The 16,486-nt window shown below is 62.3% G+C and overlaps 3 protein-coding genes across 6 annotated transcripts; 1 reads left to right on the top strand and 2 right to left on the bottom strand.

Annotated features, from left to right (window-relative positions):
• Positions 1-738: 738 nt before the first annotated feature.
• SMIM12 (small integral membrane protein 12) lies at positions 739-1,797 on the top strand. Of its 3 annotated transcripts, none has more exons than XM_041417647.1 (3): positions 739-756; positions 929-1,347; positions 1,485-1,797. In XM_041417647.1, the coding sequence occupies exon 2, from the start codon at positions 931-933 to the stop codon at positions 1,207-1,209; it is 279 nt and encodes a 92-aa protein (XP_041273581.1). In that variant the 5' UTR covers positions 739-756; positions 929-930; the 3' UTR covers positions 1,210-1,347; positions 1,485-1,797. The 3 variants fall into 3 exon arrangements, with proteins under 3 accessions (XP_041273581.1, XP_041273579.1, XP_041273580.1); XM_041417645.1 differs by having other exon boundaries at positions 747-788; XM_041417646.1 differs by lacking the exon at positions 739-756 and having other exon boundaries at positions 763-1,320.
• Positions 1,798-7,162: 5,365 nt separating this feature from the next.
• On the bottom strand, positions 7,163-10,759 carry GJA4 (gap junction protein alpha 4). Of its 2 annotated transcripts, none has more exons than XM_041417632.1 (2): positions 10,165-10,759; positions 7,163-9,346 (listed from the first exon to the last, which is right to left on the bottom strand). In XM_041417632.1, the coding sequence occupies exon 2, from the start codon at positions 9,324-9,326 to the stop codon at positions 8,295-8,297; it is 1,032 nt and encodes a 343-aa protein (XP_041273566.1). In that variant the 5' UTR covers positions 9,327-9,346; positions 10,165-10,759; the 3' UTR covers positions 7,163-8,294. The 2 variants fall into 2 exon arrangements, with proteins under 2 accessions (XP_041273566.1, XP_041273567.1); XM_041417633.1 differs by lacking the exon at positions 10,165-10,759 and adding an exon at positions 9,923-10,105.
• Positions 10,760-12,224: 1,465 nt separating this feature from the next.
• Positions 12,225-15,167, bottom strand: GJB3 (gap junction protein beta 3). The gene is made up of 2 exons (XM_041417639.1): positions 15,121-15,167; positions 12,225-13,040 (listed from the first exon to the last, which is right to left on the bottom strand). Exon 2 carries the CDS (start codon positions 13,008-13,010, stop codon positions 12,225-12,227), a length of 786 nt encoding a protein of 261 aa, XP_041273573.1. The 5' UTR covers positions 13,011-13,040; positions 15,121-15,167.
• Between the last annotated feature and the right edge of the window lie 1,319 nt (positions 15,168-16,486).

Raw genomic sequence — 16,486 nt, 5'->3', positions numbered from 1 at the left:
CCACTTCCCTGCGGGGACATGGCCGGCACCGGGCTCGCCTTTCACCTGTCTCCCATCCTTTTGTGTCCGTGGGGTGGGAAATGCATGCCTGTGGCGTGGGAAATTGGTGACCGTGGCGTGGGAGAAGGGTTTTTGCAGGTCTCCTCGTGGACTTCCCCACGGAAACCTCCCATGGGTCTCTTCCAGAGGGTTCTCAGCCTCCGAGTCCCTCCCCATGGATCCCCTCCTGCGGGTGTCTCTCTGTGGATGTCTCCCCGTGCCTCCCCTGTGACTCCCCACGTGAGTCTCGCCTGTGACACCCCCGTGGGTGTCTCTCTGTGACACTCCTCGTGACTCCTGCATGACGTCTCCCCGTGGCCAAGACACCCTCTGTGATTTCTGCGTGTCTCCCACTCTGAATCGTCCCTGGGTCTCCCCTGGGTCTCCTCCCTGTGTGTCTCCCGATGGGTGACACCCCACGACTCTCCCCGTGGCTCCCCCTGTGACACCCCTTGCCCCCTGCATGACTCCCTCCATGTTCCCCCCTTGTCCCCCCGTGTATTCCCCGTCTCCCCTGATGACTCCCCCTCGGTCCCCTCGGTGTCCCCCGTGTCCCCCCTGTCCCCCGTGTCCCCTCGGTGTCCCCTCGGTGTCCCCCCCGTGTCCCCAGCCGCCGTCGCTCCTCCAGCGCTGCGGTTCCCTCTCTGTCCGCCAGGGGGCAGCCCCGCCCCGCCGCCCCCTCACGGCCGTGACCGGAACGGGCGGGGCCGGGCCCGGGTGAGCGGGGCCGGGGCCGGGGCTGGGCCCGGGTGAGCGGGGCCGGGCTGGGGTCCCTGCGGACCCGGGCGGGGGTCCGTGCGCGGCCCACGCGGGTCCCCATTCCCTGCGGCCATTGCTGAAGCCCCGGTGCGAGCGGGCCCGGCCGGTAACCGCCCGTTCCGGTCCGCAGGCATGTGGTCCGTGCTGTGGGCGGCCGTGCGCTCCAAGGCCCCGTACGTCACCTTCCCGGTGGCCTTCGTGGTGGGGCTGGTGGGCTCCCAGCTGGAGTGGTTCCTGCGCGGAGACCCTCCGCCCACGGCCCAGGAGGAGAAAAGCATCTCGGAGCAGCGGGAGGACCGCAAGCTGCAGGAGATCGTGGGCGAGGACCTGACCAAGGTGGTGAGCCTGAAGGACAAGCTGGAGTTCGCCCCTCGGGCCGTGCTCAACAGGAACCGGCCCGAAAAGACTTAATAAAGAGTGATTTGGGCAAAGGCGGTGCCCTGGAGCTGGGGACTCCCCTGACACCTGCACTGCTTCCACCAGCCTCCCTCCTGCACTTGCTGCTCCTCACCGGAGGGTCAGGTTTGCCACCCCATGGATTTGCTCAAGGTACCCGGAGCTCGGTGGCAGAGCGGGCAAGGAGCTGTGTGTGGAGATGGAGAGAGTCTGAAACTCCTCAGCTCTCGCCAGGCCTGGCTCCTGCACCACAAAACACTCTCGGCCTGATTCCATCTGTGTCTCCTCAGGTTTGATTTCTTCCATGGTGTGAAGGTAGAAGTTTGGACCTGAGTGCTATGGGATGGGGTCAGGCTGACCGCCAGTGACAGGAAGAACTGCTGCCCTGCTTCCAGATCCCCTGTGGCTCTTGATGAACCCCAATACAGCCCCACGCCACAATGTACTACAGCAGCCATGGCCCCCTCCCTGCATCATCCCACCCAGCAGCGGTGACAGGGGGAGGTGAAAGTCTTGGTCCTGCTCCGTTGTGGTGCTCTGAGTGTGGCGACGTGTTGGGAATGGGGACATCTCTGCCCTCTGCACAATAAACTTCTGTCAGTTCTCGGGCCTCTGTGTCTCCTGCGTCAGCACAGCCCTGTTTCAGGGCATGTCTCTGCTCCCTCCGTGTTCAAGAAGCAGCTGCTGCAGTGGCACGAATGCCGTTGCTGTCCCTGGCTGGGCACTGTCCTCCAGGCCTGGCAGCAGGGTGGTGGGCAGGAAGGAGGAGGAGGCACCAAATTCCCAGCCTGTGCTGTGGCTGTGCCTCCCTCCCAGCTCCCCCAGCTGCGTCATCTGCTTCCGTTTGACCTCTTTATCTCGAGGAGAAGGGCTGTGACAACACAGAGTGGGGTCCCAGGGGACGGGGGTCCCACTGGGGTGCTGAGCAGGGAGAGGCTGGCAGCAGGCCCTGGGGGCCAGTGGCCGGTGTCCCCTCCAGGCTCAGGCATTGCTGGCACAGCAGGGACGAATCCCAGCCAGAGCTGCCTGAGCAGGGCCGGGGCCGGGGTTATCGCTGCCTCCTGGCTTGTTTTTTCCCGTGGTGCCTGAGCAAGGCCCCGGCTCTGTCCCGGCCCGGCCTTCCCCTCCCGGGGACGATAAATCTGCCTAAATCTGCCGTGCCGGTGTGAGCGCCGAGGTCAGCAGGCAGTCAGCATTCACACCGCGCTGTGCTGTGCCCCAGGGCCATTCCTGCCCCGCTGACAGCTTTACTGCGCTGCTCCCGGCTGTGTTTGCTGCCCGAGCTGCTGTCCTGGGCTGGACTGCTGCTCTCAGCTGGGCTCATGGCCCAGCACCACCGGGAACACTCTGACCTTTGCTGCGAGGGCAGCTGAGCCTCGGGAGAAGGTGCAGGAGGAGCCTGGGTGTGATTTAGAGGCTGTCCCAGCCCTGTCCCACTGCCACCTCCTGCACTGGGGCTCACAGTGCCCACCACGTTGCCCCCCTGGCAGGCAGTCCCCTAAAGTAGCCCCTTCCCCTTTGTCTCCTGCTTTCCCAGCCAGGCTGTGGGGTGATGGCTGTCCCCTATTGTGTGCTGGGGTGGGAATGGTCCTGTTCCTTCTCCCAGCTGGGACCGGCTCGGAAGCTGTCTCTGAAATGCCTTTGTTCACCCCGCGCCGGAGCGGCTCCCCCGGCTGTTTATGGCCCATTGATCCCCTCGTTCCCAGGGCCGGCCGGGCACAATCGGGCTCTGGGGGGGCCTCGCTGCCCCATTTCCTGCCCCAGCCCCATGCAGTGTCGCTCGGGGAGGCTGCTCCAGCACAGCATTGAGTCATTGAGTCCCGGGGAAGGACTCAGCCCTGATGGTGACAGCTTGGGCATCGATGGCACCTGGCTGGCAGCCCCTGCCGTGCTGGCATCCCCTGCCCGTGGCACTTCCAGCTGTTTCCGTGTGTCTGGGGACTCCCGTCCATCCGCCGGCACTGCTGCAGGTCTGTGGATTCCTGCAGGCGCTGGGACAGGGGTGAAGCCGCTTCCCAGACCCGTTGCCTTTCTCCTAAGCCTTCAGTGCTGTAAACCCACCCTTCCTCCCATTGAATCCCAACAATGTGCCGCTTGGGAAGTGCCGGCGGGACAAGAATAGGAGCGGGCAGCTCTCAGGGCTAGGGCGAGCAGCCACGGCGGCTCACCAAGAGCCAGAGGAAGCTTTGCTGAATAAGCCATTATGGTAAAACCCTGCCCTCTCGAGCCTGCACTCAGCCACTCACGTGCAAATGCTCGGTCTGGTGCAGGGGGTTTGTGATCCAGCTGTTCCCAGCACGGCACAGCTGGGCGCTGCTGTGGAAGCCCTGCCTGCAGTGAGCCTGTCCCCAGACAAGGAGTCCCATGCCTGGCCAGGAGGCCAGTGTTTGGTGTGAGAGCATCCTCCCAGGCTTGTCCAGCTTCGGGGATGTCCCTGCATCTGGGGCTGGCTGTGACTGCACGGTGCCATGGCTCAGGGGTTGAATCCAGCAGCCACAAGTACTCCTGGTCCCAGCCCAGCCTGTGGTGGCCGTGCCCCAGGCTCACAGGGGGTCAGGGTGACTGCAGTGCTCTTGGCATGTCCTGAGGGCAGCTGCAGCTTCCCGATGGACCCTCTGTCCTGCCCAGGTCCTGCATTGCTGCTGGAATCCATCATGAGCAGCTCGTTGGAGGAGCAGGTGGTGGTTTCCTCAGGCAGGATGCTGGCAGCGAGCTGTGCCCCAGCTCACTGCGGGGACTGGGACAGCTGCTGTGCCGGGGGGACAGTGACATCCCCCTGGCCATCCGGCACACCTGTGTGGCTGCTCTGGATGTCCGGTTAGATCAACGCAGGGATGGTCCAGCTGTGCAGGGCTGAGGATGAGGTGACCCTGTGCTGGCACCGGGATGGCCCAAGTCCATCCGGGCCCTTCCTGCAAGGCCTGGAGTGATGATGCTTTGGGAGGAGAGGAGCTGGGTGGGAGCTGGCAGGGGGAGCAGGGGCTGGCAGGGACTCACACGCTGGTGTCCCATGCTGGTACAGTGCAGTGACCCCAGGACACCCTGGACATGCCCACAGTGGGGTGGCCCTGGGACACCCAGGACCTTCCCACAGCACGGTGTCCCCACAGCCCCGGGGCATGGCGGGTGCTCACCCCGGCTGTGCTGGAGAGCAAAGAGAGCATCCCCTCAGCGTGTCTCCCACAGCCCCTGGAGACTTCTGCTCCCTCCCAGCGCAGGCTTTTCCCAGGCCCTGGTTTTGCCCTTTTCCTGAGAGCAGCCAAGTCTTTCCCAGCTCTCCACGTCTCACTTCCTGCTATGGCTCCCTCCATGCTGCTCCTGGAGGCTCCTTCTGTGGTCAGAAAAGGCCCTGAAGTGCCGTGGGAGAGGAGCAGCTCTGCTCTACACCAAGTCACATCCCTTGAGCCATAGCTGGGGACAGCTACAGGGGAACATGTTCCCTTCTCATTCAGCACTGACTCTTCCTGCAGGTACAGCTCAGGCTTGATTCCCTATCCCCAGCACTCCAGGACCACTGCGAGTCCTTGTTTTTAGGCCACATGGGTCTTCCCATGCCACAAAAAGCCCCTAGCTCTGCAGGCAGCAGCCTCTGCGTGCCTGGTATTGCATCAGGATGATGCCCTGAGCTGCTGGCAGGGTTAGGAGCCGTGCCAGGGTGGGCACAGGGTGCTGGGCACTGCAGTCCTGGTGCCTCCACACGAGGAAACGGACGGGGGTGAGCGACAATGTCAGGATGCAGCTATTGAGTGCATTTCCTCCCTCCTGCAGTTCTCACACAGGGCTGCATTGTCTGCCATGCCCGTGCATGGAGGGACCCTAGTGGAGGGCTAAATATAATTCCAGGGAGGAAGGGAGCTCCGTGGGGTTTGCTTTTCCTTCGCCGTGTACCATTGGCAGTGGCTGGAAAGGGCAGGATTATCCCTGCCTTGGGGTTGCCCCAATGGTGGCTACTGTGGGCACAGAGTGCTGGGGTCAGGGCTCTGTGCCTGGCCTGGGAGGATGCTCCTGACTGCTCCCACTCCCCCTGAGGACACACCTGGGCATTGACAGGGCCCTGTGGGCATGTGTGGCCACGCTGTGGCCCTGCCTGGCACCCTTCTGCCCAGCTCTCTGCTCTTCTTCCCCCTCAGCTGTGATTCTGCTCCCACCTCGGCTCTTCCTGAGTGGGTCAGATTTAGACACTTGCTGTTTGCTGTGTGCTGGGAAAGGTTAAAAATAAACTCCTTGGCCCTTGGCCAGCACCTCAGGCAGAGCCTTTCAGGCAGGACAGCCCTCTGTCCCAGGCCATGAGCTGAACAGTGTGCCTGGCATGGACTGGTCTGAACTGGGAGGAGGGCAGAAACCTCCCTGCAGAGGAGCCCCAGGGCTCCTGGGGACTCTGACTGGCGTCAGACCAACATCAGCAGGAATTGGGTTCTGGGGAGTGTGTGGTCCCTCCAGGGCTGGCAGAGCTGCCTCAAAGCATTTCCAAACTCTGGGGGTGCCCATGGGAGCCTCTCACCACAGCCCCCAGGCTGCCTGTGCCAACATGGGGCTCAGCGTCACCATCCAGGGCCGGGTGTTGGGGGAGTGAGTGTCGTTCCCACGAGGGACCAGAGGGACCTGTTTACTCAGGAGGGAGTGTGGAGGTGTGAGAAATGCCTGTCTGGCCACTGTCTGTCCCCAGGCTGTGCCAAAGGGCTCCACCGGGCCAGCCTGGGCTCTTATCAGCTCCAAACTTTTATTTGCCTAAGGGCTGCCCGCCCACCTTGTGGGAGGCTGCTGCCAACCGCAGCCCTGCTGCTGCCCCCTCCCCAGCCTGGCCCGCAGGTAAGCCCCTCGCTGTTGTTGTTGGCAGCACGTCCCGGCGGCGTGGGGTCACTGCAGCTGCCCCGAGGCACTTTGTCACAACACGGGAACAATAGTGGGACACGGAGTTGTGTTTGTGCAGCGCCTGGGCTCTGCACCATCCAGGCAGTGGTGGGGGGGTCTCGGCCGTCTTGTTTTCCACCTTGCAGGGTCGCTCGGAAAAGCGTGATGCTCCCCCCGTGCCAACAAAAATAGGAGTCCAGGAGAGGGGAGGTGACCCGGGGACACTGTGGTGGGTAAACATGGCACGGCTCCTCCATTCCCTTTCACTCACAGGGTGTTTCTTCCTGACCCAACACATTGAGCTGCTCCCCCCGGGGCTGCAGGGCTCTGCTGATACCTGGCGAGCACTGGGATGTGGCCCCCCATTGCACTGGCATGGCCTGGCAGGTCCCAGCTGGGCAACAGTGGGAGCAGGGCAGGGTCCTTCCACAGCAGATCTAGCCCAGCATCCTCCAGGAGGGCACAGGGAAGAGCTGGGAGCTGGTGGTGTGCCCAGACCCCCACCCCAGGGGGTTTCACCCCCCTTGTTCCCAGCAGGGAGGAAGCCAAGGGTGGGCTCAGCTCCCAGCCCAAGGGCAGCACAGCTGGGTGCCTCCCTCCTCATTTCCTCCAGTGGCTGATGGCAGTGATACTGCCCCATATCACCCATATTTCATTTTCTCCAGAGTATTTTTAGCCTGTCCCACCCTCACTGGAGAGGCCCTCGACAGAGAGCAGGCTCTGCTCTGGCCTGGCTTGGCTGGGGAACTAAACAACAGCCCCAGCCACATTGTGTGCCTTTATCTGTGGCTCATTTCCACCTATTATGCAGCCACGAGCAGCTCCATGGCCTCTGCTGGGTTTATCTGCAGTGGAGGGAGAGGGGCTGAGCTCTGCTTTGGGCCACCATGAGCCTGGGACGTGACAGTTCTGTCAAAAGGCTGGCCTCAGGGGGACAGGAGGCCACAGCAGGGAGGGTTGTGCTTTCAGTGGGTGAGTGGCACCCACAGCACAACTGGCTGTCCACTTTCCCCTTCTCCCCAGACCCATCACCCCCAGAGGACAGCATTTCCCCCTCCCTCAGCCCCAAACCCTCCCAGAGGCAGCTGGAGGCTGCAGGAAGCACAGACACACCTCCTTCACCTTTTCTCATTCATCCAACTTTATTCAACAAGACGCAACACAGAATCTGCCAGGGGAAGGGAAACAGTGCTGAGGGCAGTGCCCACACCCCACCCTCACACCAGGGTCACACAGGACCTGCAGCCCTTTGGTCACAGCAGGACAATCCCCTCTCATAGCATCAGTGGGCTGGGGAAGTCAGGGTGACAGCTCCTGTGACAACAGTTTGTCCTTCCACCCCCCCTCCCCAGCCCCTCAGCCCACAGCAGGAGATGACTAGTGCAAAGTAATAAAAACCCCAAAACCCCCAAACTATCAGGTGCTGGGCTGATTGTTCCCTAAACCCCACGGGGCTCCAAGGCACATGGCCAGGCTGGACACAGCTCCCCAAAGTCCCTGCAAACTGCACCTTTAAGGCAGAAACTTCCATGCTCAGCCCAGCAGGTTAAAAATAACTTAAAGGCACACATCCCATGGGAAAGAGCCCAGGGCTGGGAGGGGAGGGACTCACACTCCTGGGTCACCCACAGTGACCCTGCAGCCATTGGTGACAACAGAGCTGGCTTAACCCCTCTGTGTCCCTTGGGGAGGGGGCAGCTTCTGCAGCAAACCCTGGGCAGGTGCCAGGGCCACTGGAACGGGATGGGGCTGGTGGCCAGGATCAGTCAGCGTTGCTCCAGCCCAGCTTTTCCCGGCAGTCCCCGGCTCAGCCTGCTCCATGTGGAGGCTGGAGAAGAGCAGCTTCCCACGGCTACACTCCTGGCTCCCATGGTGGCCGAGGCTCTGGGGTCTGGCTGAACTGCAGCTCCCAATGGCCAGCAGCCTGCAGCCATGGCCTCGGGGACAGCCTGTTCCACGGCGTGGCTCCAGAGCTTTCTCCCTTTCCCACGGCAAGGCACACAGGACACGGTGTCCCGGGGAACTTCGTGCAGTTTCCTTCCTTGCAGGGTCTGTGGGGAAAACCGGCGAGAGCTCCACAGCCGTGCTCCCGAGCATCCCATCCCAGAGCGGGCAGGTCTCTGGAGCCTCCAGAGGGGAATGTGTACAGCACAGAACCAGGCAGGAGGCAGCTGCCTGCCCACAGCCAGCACCTTTGCAGGCACAAGGGACTGAGGAATGTCCCCCTGCCAGCCGGGGCCAGCCCGGCTCTACACGTATTGCTTTTTGGAGGCTGAGCTCCCGGGCCGGCTGCCCGGCTTCTCCTCCGGGGCGGAGGCTTCAGCAAGCCCGGGGGCGTAGGGGTCCGACAGGGGCCTGCTGCCACTGCCCAGTGCCAGGTTCTCCTCGTTGCGGTAGTTGGCCCAGTTCTGCTCGCTGGACAGCTTGTTGTAGGTCTGGTAGGAGGGCGCGTGGCTCTCGGCCATGGGCAGGAAGGGGTAGTGCTTGGGTGCGTAGGGACTGGAGACCATGTCATCCACAAAGGTGTCCTGGCTCGGCCCAGCTGGCCCCGACACCTTCTTGATGTTGCTAAGCAGGTTCTTGCAGCAGAGGTGGAAGAGCTCCAGGAGGTTCAGGATTAAGGAGATCAGGCCCATCACCAGCATGAAGATGATGAAGATGCTCTTCTCGGTGGGGCGGGAGATGAAGCAGTCCACCTGATGGGGACAGGGGTCCCTCTTGCACACGTAGCGGGGCACCATGGAGAAGCCATACAGGTACCACTGGCCCACGAGGAACCCGGCCTCAAAGATGCTCTTGCAGATGACGCTGGTGATGTACGTCCACATCAGCGCCCCTCGGATCTTGAGCCGCCCGCTCTCTGTCATGTAGATCTTGGACATCTTCTTCTCCAGGGCTGCCAGGGCCTGCTCGATCTTCGGGTCCTTGCTGTGGACAGCCCGAAGCTCGCTCTCCTGCTTCTTCAGCTTCTCCTCTTTGCGGGAGAGATAGACGACGTGGCCCAGGTAAATCAGGGTCGGGGTGCTGACAAAGAGGAACTGGAGCACCCAGTAGCGGATGTGGGAGATGGGGAAGGCTTTGTCATAGCAGACGTTGGTGCAGCCTGGCTGCTTGGTGTTACACACGAAATCCGACTGCTCGTCCCCCCACACAGACTCCCCGGCCAGGCCCAGGATGAGGATGCGGAAGATGAAGAGCACAGTGAGCCAGATCTTCCCGATCACGGTCGAATGCTCCTGGACTTGGTCCAGCAGTTTCTGCAGGAATTCCCAGTCACCCATCTTCTAGGAACCCTTTGCCTCTGTCAGCAGAGAGAAGACAGCAGCCACGTCAGTGCCCTGCTTCCATGCTGGGGAGCACAGGGCAGATGTGACCACCTAAACCCTGCTTTTTCAGGATATAGCTGCTCTGCAGAGTGTCCCAGCAAACCCTCTGAGGAACATCCCACTTCTGAGGGAGGGAGGGAGGGTTCCAGGCAGCGTTTAGGAGCCCCAGAGGGCTCCTCCTACACAGGGAGCTGGGAGAGATGGGAATTCTCCCCTCCCAGCAGCACCCACAGCTCGTGGCTCTCCTGGCCACTCCAGGGACAGCCCGCAGCCAGGGGCGTTTTGGGGCTGCCCAGGGAGCTCAGGGCACCTGGAGAGGAGGCACTGTGGGGGCTCACAAATTTGCTGCTGTCCTGGCTTTCCCAAAAAGCAGAGAACAGGATAGTCTAGAGGGGAAGCACAACCCCTTGGGGTACAGCTGCCACCCCGATGCCTATTCAGGGCTCACCCCAAATTGAACTGACAGCCCCCCTCCAGCTCCCTTGCTGCAGGGCGATGGACTCCCAGCCCCAGTCCCCTCCCATCGCCAGGGGATCCCCAGCACCGCTCACCACCCTGTTGCCGCTCCCAGGATTCTGGGGAGCCAAGACCTCACCCCGCGGGCACTCAGCCCGGCTCTGAGGGAGGGACAGGGCGACCGCAGCCCCGGCTCCTCATTAACCGCTGCTAATTAAGCGGAGAATTAACGGCTGTGCCGTTAAAGGAATCCCTGGCAGCGGTGGGGTGCCCCGTCCCCAGCACGGTGTCCCCGAGCGGTCGCGGTGTCCCGGCGGTCCCGGCTGCCCGCACTCACCTCCGCCGCGCCGGGCACGTCCCGCCGGGCTCGGGCCGCGCTGGGTGTGAGGGGTCGGGCCGGGTGGCTCCGCTTATTCGGGGCCCGGGGAAGCCGGAGGAGGAGCGTGGGCAGGAAACAGGGGGCCGGGGCTTAGCACCGGGCCGGCCCGAGCTGCAGGTGTGCGGGGCCGCCCCCTCCCGCGGCCCCCGGACCAGGGGGCGGCCCCGGCGGGCGGGGCGGGGGCGGCCGGACCCGTCGGGGCCGAAGCTGGGGGAGAACGGTGGGAAGCCCGGGTGCCTCCAGCGCTCTCATTACGGCTGTGGGTCCGCTACTGGGAAAACCCGCTGAGCCAGAGATCCCGGGATGCTCCGTTCCCCGCCCGGGGTCCCGGGGGTGTTCCGTCCTTGCCCGCCCCGGCCGGACCGCGGCTGCGGCGCTCGTGGTTTGCCCCCGAGGGTCCGTGCGGTGCTGCGGGCGCTGGGTGGTGCTGGAGCCTCACCGGAGCCCGGCTGCGGTCCCGCATCCCGCCGGTTCTCGGGATGGGCCCCGCCGGTTCTCGGGATGAACCCCACCGGTTCCTGGCCCCCATCCCGCATCCCGCAGGCTCCCGGGCTGAGCCCCACCGGATCCCAGTTGCGATCCCGCGTCCCGTCGGTTCTCGGGATAAACCCCACCGGAGCTCGGCCGGGAACTCCCGCGGAGGTTCCAGACGGAGCTTTGCTGTCGGGGTCTCAGCACACCCCGACACGCTCGTGGGGCTGTGAAATGCCGAGCGGAGCTGGGAACAGCCGACCCTCCGCTAGTGCTGCTTAAGGAGAGATTAAATGGAAATCATTTCTATTTATTGTAATATTTATCAAGGTTTAGTAAATAATTGATGCTCATCCCTCCTTGATTTCCTTGGGGGCCAGCGTGAGGTTCTGCTGAATTAAAGTTTAACGACGCGTGACAAGCTGGGAGAGGCGGAACGGGCGGACGTGAGTTCGGCTGTGGGCTCGACCAATGCCCCGCTCAGGCGGAGAAGGACCTGGCTGTGGGCTCCTGAGGAACCTCTGCAGATCCATGTCTTCTGCCCTCACCAGTCCCCCAATTTCCAGCGTGCAGAGCAGATCTCGGTGTCTCCAAACACGACATTTATTGGACTTTTGGATCCATAGCGTGTGCCGTGTGTGATGTGCATCTGAGGTGAGGGGGGACACAGAGGCACCAAGGGAAGCAGCAGAGCCAGCAAGGGCTATTGGGCAAAACATGGCTTGGTGCTTGTGTGAGCCAAGGGGGAGAAATAGCAAACTGGGCAAACTGGGCCAGCAGAACAGTTGCCAACAGACTGGAGCCCCGGTCCTCTGTCATTACTTTGGGTGCATGAAGAGAGCTCTGGCCACAGAGCCCAGAATTCCTTTGGTTTCTTGGTACAAAAGAAAGCAGTGCATGTGTGAGGCACAGTGAGCTGGGAGGACTGGCACGCACTGGGTGACACCAGCCCTGGCTGGGCACCAGCTGGGGGCACTCACACCCAGCGTGGGAGCAGCAGAGCTGTAGGACCCAAGAGAAGCTGCTGGACTCGGAGGATCTGTGTGCTGCTGTGACGTCCATGCTTGTGGCACTGCCACCTGCAGAGCTCCAGGGCTGCCCTTGCCTTACCTGTGTCTGCTCAGGCACCCGTGGGTCTCTCTCCAGGGACATTACTTTGTTGGGTTTAGTCATTTTTCACACGGGTCGACTCTTGAGGGTTCAGGGATTTGCCAGGCTGGAAAAGCCAAGTTGAGGGGAATGTGAACCGTCTGGGGTGGGTGAGCTCACAGCTCTTCTCCTCTGTGGGAAGAACACACACACTCAGGCATGGCCATGGACAGCCAGCACCCACCTGCCACTGAGCGTGTCCACACCACTGGGACGCCCAGGGATGTGCCCATGGTCCCAAGCAGGAGAGTTCTCATGGATGTGTCCCCCTCCCCTTACAGCCATCAAGATCCTGGTTGAAGAGTCTGGTGCTGGCACCACTGGTGGTCACCCGTGGTGCCAACCATCCCTGGCACATACCAGGACAGTTCTTCCCCCACCACCCTTCCCAGTACCCCTCACAGAGCAGTCAGGGCTGCCACACACCTAGGCTGGGACTTGTTGTCCTTCTCCTCTGATTTGACGTGGCAGTGGCAGGTGGAGGCCTTGCTGTAGCTGACGGAGCGCTTGGTGGATTTCCTCCACTTCCTTGTCCTCTGCACAACTCGCTTGAAGATGAGGTAGAAGATCTCACAGACAGTGAGGACGATGCAGATGGAGGAGGCTCCGACCATGAAATAGGTGAAGACCCTTTTCTCGGTTGGCCGAGCGATGTAGCAGTCCACGGTGTTGGGACAGGGATCCACGTTGGAGCACTTGACCAGCCGTGGCAAATCGAAGCTGTCCCACATCTTGTGGAGGAGGTAGAGGAACAGGATTTCTATGACAAGCTTGAAGAAGAGGCTGAACAGGTAGGTCCACCACAGCCCGCCGTGCTTCTTGCCTGTGTTGCTGTAGAGCTTGGGGCAATTCTCTCCATTCTTCTCCCGGTTCTTCCTCTCGCGGTCCTCCCTGTAGGCCACGTGCATGATGACCAGGAGGGAAGGACAAGTGACAAAGATGAGCTGCAGGGCCCAGAGGCGGATGTGGGAGATGGGGAAGAAGTGGTCATAGCACACGTTGGTGCAGCCCGGCTGCCGCGTGTTGCAGTCAAAGTCCTTCTGCTCGTCACCCCAGACCTTCTCGGCCGCCACCACGTAGACCAGCACACGGAAGACAAAGACCATGGAGAGCCAGATGCGGCTGAAGGCTGTGGAGTACTTGTTGACCCCGCTGAGCAGCGCCTGCAGCGTTTTCCAATCCATGGCAGCTGAGGGAGACCAGAGTCACCCAACCTGGAGAGGTGGAAGGAGCAATGGGGACACCACGGGCTGCACATCTCTTGCTCCACTAACTCTCACTGACCCCTGAACCCCCTCCCCCACCACATTACACTCATCTAGGGTGGGGGCTCTTCACCCTTGCAGACAGTAAAGCCCATCCTCACACACTTCTGGTGACAGAGGTGACTCAATCTCTCTGCACTTCCTTCTGACAGAGCTGTCAGGGATGAGCCACCTGGCCAAGTCCCTGCCACCAGCTCTGTGCCTGATTGTGAGAGCTGGTGCAGCACGATCTGCTGGAGCGGGCCAGGATCACCAGCCAAAGGGGAAATGGCTGCTCCTGCAGGGTTGGGGTGCTGGGACATGCCAGGGACCTGTTTTCTGTCTCACAGGTGATACCTGAGGTAGCCCAAACACAGGCGGCAGTGGGGCTGCAGAAAGTGAGAGCCCGTGTGTGTCACAGTCTGTGTGTGTCAGCAGCATGTCACCAGCACTTCACCCTGGCCAGTGCTCTGCTCCTGCTCCGGCAGCAACGCCGGAGGTGCCGACGGCCAAACCGGCTCTGCAGCTCAGCCTGGGGCTGCCCTGTGTGAGGAGGGAGACATGCTAAGCCTGACCCGGAGCTTTACTGCACCTGGATTTACAAACCCAGGTGGTTTTTACAACCCTCTGGGCTGTGAAGGTGTCTGCTCTGGCAAAAGGATTCACAGGACACCGGATTGCTCCCACTTTAAGGAATTGCAGCTGCCTGTTGCCCACCCAGTGCCTTCTGAGACGTACCTGGAGGAGGCTCAGGCTCCTTCCCCGCTCACCGGGGGCTGTGGGGTGGGAAGTGTCCAGCACAGGGCATAGCCAGGGCACGATGGCAGACTGGTGATCAGGGTCCTCTCATCCAGTGCACTGTGGTGTCCCAGGGCTGTGGAGTGGAACAGAACCTGCAGCACTGCCCAGAGCCCATGGAACACTCTGGGAGCCTGTCCTTGGCCAGGGCCACCCACAGCAAGCCCCAAATCTGTGGCTGTGCTCCCACACTTCTGGCCCGGGGACGCACCGGGAAGGGTGGCTGGGCTGAGTGGCCCCAGGATGGGGTCCCTGGCAGTGTGTGCCAAGTGCCAGGGCTGTGCCTCTCCCCATGCCCACACACCTTCACTCGCCACCCCATCTGAAACCAGATCTTCCTCCCTGGCAAACCCTCGGCTGGGAGTCAGGGTGGGGAGCAATCACTGTGTTCCCACCCAACCCTTGGATTTAAAACTGGGAGAGCTGCTGTTTTGCCCCTGAAAACTGGTGCTGATGGAACCTGGAGACTCTGCATGCCCCCAGTGCCAGCTAATTCACCCACGATCCCATCCCTGGTGCCAGTGAGACCACCCCAGCACCCACCTGCCCATAACCCACCTGCCCAGCACCTGCGTGCCCGGATCAGCCCAGCGCTGGCTCCAGTCATGGACCCACAGTGGGGCAGGAAGGGGACGTGATCTCCGTGCCAAGCTCTGTGCCAATCCCCGTGGCAGCGGGTGTGTGCAGCACTCTGTGAGCCCCCAGGGGCTCCCCAGGGCTGGATGGCAGCCAGGCAGAGCAGGGGCAGTGCTCAGGTGTGCTCAGCTGTGCCGGCAGTGCCCGTTTGCCTCCCGCAGAGCCCGGCACCTTTGCCAGCCCCCAGGATGCCAACCCACTGCGTCACGGCCACGTCCTGCCCCGTGTGGGCGCAGGGCGTTGGACCCGACAGCGCCCTGCTCCCAGCCAGGCTGCAAACTCAGCAGAACCACTTTTCTCAGGGGGTCTCTGCCTCTTTTGGGCGTGGGACAGAGGTGCAAGGCCTGGGGAGGGCATTGCTGCTCCTCGGGGTGCCACGCTGTGCCATCCCCCTGTATCACCCCATGGGATGGGGACCCGGGCACGGCCTTTGGGGGCCTGACGTGGCACTGTGTGATGTTGGGGTCCCCACCTCTGAGCCCACAGTCACAGCAGCCCCAGGTCCCACCTGCACCCCTTACACCTTAACACAACTCCCACCTGCCCCCCGTTACCCCCCGGGGCTGTCCCCCCTCAACCCTGGCAGCCCCAGAGTACCCTGTGCCCCGGCAGGTACCTGTCCAGGTGGGAGAGCCAGAGGAAGGTGTCCGGATGGGATCGGGGAAGCTCCTTCCCAGCCTCAGCCCTCCTGCACACGCAGGGTTTGTCTGAGCGTGCGAGGGGAGGGGAAGGGTGGTTGGTTTGGTTCCCAGTAACTGGGTGAGTCTGGCAAACAGCTCCTGGAGACGTTCTTGCCGCGCACATGCACACACACGCTCGGCTTGAACAACAAAAGGCAGGTCAAATCCCGCAGGGAGATCAGCACAGGCACATTCCTCCGCAGGAAACACCAGCAGCTCCTTCCAGGTGATGTCCCATCCCCTGCAGGGATGGTCCGGGCGCTGCGGAGCCAGCACCGTGCCCCAGCCGTGGGCCCACCAGCAAGCACTGCCGAGAGTCCCGGATTACGCAATTGCAACCCACTTTTGAAATGATTTTGCCTTAGTAATAGTTTTGCAACAGCTCATCGGTATCTCCAACCTACGGGAACTTGCAGGCACCGCCCTGGCGGGGCCGGTGTGGCCAGATGGGACCTTTCCCACAGAGCAAGTGGCACCAGGGTCCCCGTGCAGCCGGACCCTGCTCTGCTGCTGCCTCATGCCGCGCCCCATGGGACCCTCGAGGTGTCCCTAAGGGGGCTGTCCCCCTCCCTAGAGCTTCCAGGAGGCTGCGTCAGCCCATCCCACCGGATGTCCCATGGATCAGCCGCGATAGGTGCCGATGTAGCCCGGGCAGGAATGCGCTTCCCTTCCTCACCTGGTTTCTAGAGTGTCCCGAGGATTCCCTGGAATCCTCCGGCACACCCTGGGGCCGATCAGCCGTGCTGGAGCCACCTCGGCACCTGGCCAGGGCCACCCCTCCCATGGGGACACGTCTGAAGAGCCCCGGGGTGCTTGGTGCCTGCAGAGATTTGCTCCCTGCTCTTCTGGCAGACAAGGAGCCACTTGCCCGGAGGCTTTTTGTCTCCAGGAGGTCAAACAAAGCCAGTGAGGGTTTGCCAGGCTGGGGACAATGGAATGGGAGCCCAGGAGACCCAAAGCACACCCTGGTGGGAACCTGGGGGTGCAGAACCTGGGGCCTGGAGGAGGGGACAGCCACAGGCACCCCAATCCCGGATGAGAGCCAAGCAGGGGCTCCGAAACCTTCCTTCACCCCGGAGCTGCCCGGATCAGGAATTTGAGCTATGTTGATGCAGAGAGCTGGTGTGGCAGGAGCTCTGCAGGAATCTGGGGGCTGTGGCCTGTGAGGTGAGAAGCCCTGGAGAAAGGGAAGCTGTTGGGAAGCGCTGTCAGCTCTGATTCCTTGCAGAAGCAGCTGCTCCCTGCCCCACGGCCAAACCCTGTAAGGGCCAGGTGAAGAGTGGGGCCAGATCCCCCTGGGCA

This window comes from Onychostruthus taczanowskii, unplaced genomic scaffold (assembly GCF_017590055.1).
Source record: "Onychostruthus taczanowskii isolate IOZ18803 unplaced genomic scaffold, ASM1759005v1 scaffold56, whole genome shotgun sequence".
In the NCBI taxonomy this organism is placed as follows: Eukaryota; Metazoa; Chordata; class Aves; order Passeriformes; family Passeridae; genus Onychostruthus; species Onychostruthus taczanowskii.
Note: the sequence above shows the minus strand (reverse complement) of the source record. Positions and strands in the feature narration are given on the sequence as shown.